This window comes from Pristiophorus japonicus, chromosome 27 (assembly GCF_044704955.1).
Source record: "Pristiophorus japonicus isolate sPriJap1 chromosome 27, sPriJap1.hap1, whole genome shotgun sequence".
Lineage (NCBI taxonomy): Eukaryota > Metazoa > Chordata > Chondrichthyes > Pristiophoridae > Pristiophorus > Pristiophorus japonicus.
In genome coordinates, this window is record NC_092003.1 from 3,482,113 (window position 1) to 3,488,112 (window position 6,000).

The 6,000-nt window shown below is 54.9% G+C and overlaps 1 protein-coding gene across 1 annotated transcript in view; it reads right to left on the reverse strand.

Annotated features, from left to right (window-relative positions):
• LOC139239417 (serine/threonine-protein kinase D3-like) overlaps positions 1-5,893 on the reverse strand; it is a 65,347-nt gene extending 59,454 nt beyond the window's left edge. Inside the window, exon 1 of the mRNA XM_070868127.1 lies at positions 5,552-5,893. Within this exon, the coding sequence (XP_070724228.1) occupies positions 5,552-5,836 (285 nt within the window). The 5' untranslated portion in view covers positions 5,837-5,893. The remainder of the gene's footprint in view (positions 1-5,551) is intronic.
• Positions 5,894-6,000: the final 107 nt, after the last annotated feature.

Genomic DNA, 6,000 nt, shown 5'->3' on the forward strand with positions numbered 1-6,000 from the left:
TTGTTACAGTGACCCCAGGAAGAGTCCTTGTGCGATTTTCTCCCAGGTCCCAGCTATTCAACCTCGCTTCAACCAGCCTCAGAGGAAGGGCGGGGTGGCTGGAAAACCAAGGGAACAGCGTTCAAGACTATCTGGCTGCTCCCCAGTGGCCAGGCTTATTCAACTGCGTAAAGCATCACAACCACGACTCTCTTTCTCTCTGAGCTCTGGTACGGATATCAGGCTTCAGACATGCTGCTAAAACGTCACCCATACCCCATCCTTCTCCTGATTCCAATATGCATCTCACATAGGACACGCAGTCCCTCACTTCCTGTTACCCGTGTTCCCATGCAATTTTGCTATGTAAACTGTCACGATGTCGTTACAGGTACTGGCCACTGGGTGGCGACGTGGAGTTGATTTCTGAAGTCTCACTCCCAGCTCTCGTCACCATCTTATGTTGGAAGCATAGCATCCTACAACACAGGAGGCCATTCGGCACATCGAGCGTGTGTCGGCTCTGTGACAGAGCGATCCAATCAGTCCCACTCCCCCCGCTGACAACACAAGAAATATACATGTCTCATTTAAAAGTATGTACCTGCCCTGGGAGTGTTTGATGGGACAGTGTAGAGGGAGCTTTACTCTGTATCTAACCCCCTGTACCTGCCCTGGGAGTGTTTGATGGGACAGTGTAGAGTGAGCTTTACTCTGTATCTAACCCCCTGTACCTGCCCTGGGAGTGTTTGATGGGACAGTGTAGAGGGAGCTTTACTCTGTATCTAACCCCGTGCTGTACCTGCCCTGGGAGTGTTTGATGGGACAGTGTAGAGGGAGCTTTACTCTGTATCTAACCCCGTGCTGTACCTGCCCTGGGAGTGTTTGATGGGACAGTGTAGAGGGAGCTTTACTCTGTATCTAACCCCCTGTACCTGCCCTGGGAGTGTTTGATGGGACAGTGTAGAGGGAGCTTTACTCTGTATCTAACCCCCTGTACCTGCCCTGGGAGTGTTTGATGGGACAGTGTAGAGGGAGCTTTACTCTGTATCTAACCCCCTGTACCTGCCCTGGGAGTGTTTAATGGGACAGTGTAGAGGGAGCTTTACTCTGTATCTAACCCCCTGTACCTGCCCTGGGAGTGTTTGATGCGACAGTGTAGAGGGAGCTTTACTCTGTATCTAACCCCCTGTACCTGCCCTGGGAGTGTTTGATGGGACAGTGTAGAGGGAGCTTTACTCTGTATCTAACCCCCTGTACCTGCCCTGGGAGTGTTTGATGGGACAGTGTAGAGGGAGCTTTACTCTGTATCTAACCCCCTGTACCTGCCCTGGGAGTGTTTAATGGGACAGTGTAGAGGGAGCTTTACTCTGTATCTAACCCCCTGTACCTGCCCTGGGAGTGTTTGATGCGACAGTGTAGAGGGAGCTTTACTCTGTATCTAACCCCCTGTACCTGCCCTGGGAGTGTTTGATGGGACAGTGTAGAGGGAGCTTTACTCTGTATCTAACCCCCTGTACCTGCCGTGGGAGTGTTTGATGGGACAATGTAGAGGGAGCTTTACTCTGTATCTAACCCCCTGTACCTGCCCTGGGAGTGTTTGATGGGACAGTGTAGAGGGAGCTTTACTCTGTATCTAACCCCCTGTACCTGCCCTGGGAGTGTTTGATGGGACAGTGTCGAGGGAGCTTTACTCTGTATCTAACCCCCTGTACCTGCCCTGGGAGTGTTTGATGGGACAGTGTAGAGGGAGATTTACTCCGCCACAGAAACAGTTAAAAAAGTTCTGTTGACAATAACAAACAGATCGCGACCTGCGTCCAAACCCTGACTTCCCCTCTCCCGTCCTGCTCGTCAGAGTCGATTGTTTCTTGTGTCCCACCCATCCCAAGCTAGAACGTCCGCCACAGTCCATCGACAGTCCAGCCTGAATTCCCATTAAAAGTGTTTGTCTCCACTTGAGCGAGCGCGCAATTGGACACCAATGGAGAAATGTGGTGCCCGTCTCACTGTTGTAATGTGGGAAACGCCAATTTGCGCACAGCAAGCTCCCACACACAGCGATGTGATAATGACCCAGATCATCTGTTTTAGTGATGTTGGTCGAGGGATAAATATTGGCCCCAGGACACCGGGGAGAACTCCCCTGCTCTTCTTCCATTAGTGGCCCCGGGATCTTTTACATCCACCCGAGAGGGCAGACGGGGCCTCGGTTTAACGTCTCATCCGAAAGATGGCCCCTCCGACAGTGCGGTGCTCCCTCAGTACTGCCCCTCCGATAGTGCGGTGCTCCCTCAGTACTGCCCCTCCGACAGTCCGGCGCTCCCTCAGTACTGCCCCTCCGACAGTGCGGCGCTCCCTCAGTACTGCCCCTCCGACAATGCAGCGCTCCCTCAGTACTGCCTCTCCGACAGTGCGGCGCTCCCTCAGTACTGCCCCTCCGACAGTGCGGCACTCCCTCAGTACCGCCCCTCCGACAGTGCAGCGCTCCCTCAGTACTGGCCCTCCGACAGTGCGGCACTCCCTCAGTACAGCCCCTCCGCCAGTGCGGCGCTCTCTCAGTACTGCCCCTCCGATAGTGCGGCGCTCCCTCAGTACTGCCCCTCCGACAGTGCGGCGCTCCCTCAGTACTGCCCTCCGACAGTGCGGCGCTCCCTCAGTACTGCCCCTCCGACAGTGCGGCGCTCCCTCAGCACTGCCCCTCCAACAGTGCGGCGCTCCCTCAGTACTGCCCCTCCGACAGTGCGGCGCTCCCTCAGTACTGGCACAGGGAGTGTGGGGCTTAAGTCCCTGGTGTGGGGGCTCAAACCACGACCTTGTGACTCAAAATCCTGGCCTTCTACCCATTGAGCCGTGCCCTACAGTTACAAATAGCAAAACTCGGAGCAAGCGGAAATGTAGAGGTGATTGGAACATGCGAGTTTCTCTGCAGTGCAGCACTTGGATGACATTAAACTGAGGCTCTGCAGCGCCACCACTGGTGGGAGGGTGTAACTACAACGTGACGTTTACATAGCCAATTCTATTATCGGTACAGGCACAGGAATTTAAAGCCGCAAAACGTTGACACAAGAGGGTGGCAGAAATTTGAGACCCAGAAGTAACGTTTCGCAAACAAGGATGGTTAATATCCAACAGATCAGGCTTTTGTGCTTGTCAGATTTCATTATCAGAAGTGGGCGTGAACATATTATCTCGTGACAATCTCACTTTCTACAAAAGCTGGACCAAACAATGGATTAGCAAGAGCCCTGCGGATCAGTGAGAAAATGCCTTGCCCAGAAGGCCCCAGGATCCAACCCGGGTCTCTACCGAGCGAGAGAACCATAGCGGAGGCAGTAATCGAGATTATAATTGGTCTCAGCACCCAAGGGGAAGACAAGCGAGGTTTTCACCCTCCTGACCACCATCCAGTGACCTTCCCCCCCCCCAACCCCCACACCCCAATCGGCTGCAAATTATGTGAGGTTGAGCAAGTAGGGGAACGAGCTCACCCGTGATGCCTCTGTCAGTCGAATAGTTATGCTGACGCTCCCGGTTGGGATCATACACAAAAAGCGTGGCCGCTTGGCGAAGGTACTGGAGAGGTGAATGGGGCCTCCCGTACCCCAGTGAGAACGTAACATAAGAAATAGGAACAGGAGTCGGCCATTCGGCCCCTCGAGCCTGCTCCGCCATTCAATAAGATCAAGGCTGAGCATATCCTCAACTCCACTTCCCCGCCCGCTCCCCATAACCCTTCACTCCCTTATCGCTCAAAAATCTGTCTATCTCCACATTAAATATATTCAATGTCCCAGCCTCCACAGCTCTCTGGGGCAGAGAATTCCACAGATTTACAACCCTCTGAGAGAAGAAATTCCTCCTCATCTCAGTTTTAAATGGGCGGCCCCTTATTCTGTAACTATGCCCCCTAGTTCTAGATTCCCCCACGAGAGGAAACATCCTCTCTGCATCTACCCTGTCAAGCCCCCTCAGAATCTTACATGTTTCAATAAGATCACCTCTCATTCTTCTAAACTCCAATGAGTACAGGCCCAATCTTTCTTCATAAGGCAATCCCGTTCATCACCTTCAGGGGAGGGGGAATGTACCCCAGTGAGAGTCAGCACCTTCAGGGGAGGGGGAACGTACCCCAGTGAGAGTCAGCACCTTCAGGGGAGGGGGAATGTACCCCAGTGAGAGTCAGCACCTTCAGGGGAGGGGGAACGTACCCCAGTGAGAGTCAGCACCTTCAGGGGAGGGGGAATGTACCCCAGTGAGAGTCAGCACCTTCAGGGGAGGGGGAACATACCCCAGTGAGAGTCAGCACCTTCAGGGGAGGGGGAACGTACCCCAGTGAGAGTCAGCACCTTCAGGGGAGGGGGAATGTACCCCAGTGAGAGTCAGCACCTTCAGGGGAGGGGGGAACATACCCCAGTGAGAGTCAGCACCTTCAGGGGAGGGGGAATGTACCCCAGTGAGACTCAGCACCTTCAGGGGAGGGGGAACGTACCCCAGTGAGAGTCAGCACCTTCAGGGGAGGGGGAATGTACCCCAGTGAGAGTCAGCACCTTCAGGGGAGGGGGAACATACCCCAGTGAGAGTCAGCACCTTCAGGGGAGTGGGGGAACGTACCCCAGTGAGAGTCAGCACCTTCAGGGGAGGGGGAACATACCCCAGTGAGAGTCAGCACCTTCAGGGGAGGGGGAACATACCCCAGTGAGAGTCAGCACCTTCAGGGGAGGGGGAATGTACCCCAGTGAGAGTCAGCACCTTCAGGGGAGGGGGAACATACCCCAGTGAGAGTCAGCACCTTCAGGGGAGGGGGAACGTACCCCAGTGAGAGTCAGCACCTTCAGGGGAGTGGGGGAACGTACCCCAGTGAGAGTCAGCACCTTCAGGGGAGGGGGAACATACCCCAGTGAGAGTCAGCACTTTTTCACAGGGCAGTACAAAGTGTTCGACAAACACCAACACACACATGACTCCACCCACCCACCCAAAGCTTCGGCAGGCCATGGTTAACTGGCAAACACTCTTTACTAAAACGTAGAACAACAATTCTCACTACTCCGAATCAGCAGACAATTGCAAAAAGCGAGGCGGTCATCAGAGGAAGGGACATGGGAACAGGAGCAAGGCCATTCGGCCCCTCGAGCCTGTTTGGCCGTTGAGTGGGGCTGCCCTTTCATTTGCAGACTCCACTCTTAACGCCTCACCCAGTCGAACAGCCCGATCGAACTCATCGCCTGGGGAGCAGCAGCAAAATTGGTTGGAGGGGGAATGGGGAAGGGAGGGGGGGGGAAGGGAGGAGAGAGGGGGGAGAATGGAGGGCAAGGGAGAGGGGGAGAATGGGGGGGGGAAAGAGAGGGGAGCTGTCGGGGGGGGAAAGAGAGGGGAACGGTCGGGGGGGGGAAAGAGAGGGGAGCGGTCGGGGGGGAAAGAGAGGGGAGCGGTCGGGGGGAGGAATGGGGTACGGGGGGAATTCTGAACCAGAGATATAAATGCCAAAGCCAGTTCCCTATCTGACCCCAAACGTTACCCCATTGCCCACACACCCCAGGAACAGGAGACATTGCCTGCCACTCACCTTTCTGTCGATGAGACTGAGTGTGATGTCCTTAGCTGCCTGGAGAGACACGTCCTGCAGCCCCAGCGACACACTCTCCCTCCACAAACCCATCTGCAGCAGGAAGGGGATCCCAGCCCCCAGCTGCTCGGGCGAGAAGCGGCGGCCGGCCTGGGAGGCACTGAAAGCGACAGCGGGGGTCTCAGCAGCCGGCGGGCGGCTCATGCCCGGGTGGGAGTTCCTGGAGGCAGCTGGCCCTGGGAGGGGAGCCGGTTCTGGGAGGCGGAGATCAGGGACTGAAGACATTGTACCCCAGAGAGAGAAGGCGGGGGGTGGGGGGGGGGGGGGGGAATTAAATGATCATTTAACTAAAAAAAAAAATGTGCTCAATTAAAAAAAATCTAAATTAGGAAAATTCAGCCAAAAAAATAAAGTTAAATCACTTTTCGAAACTTTTTTCAAAGTTTAGG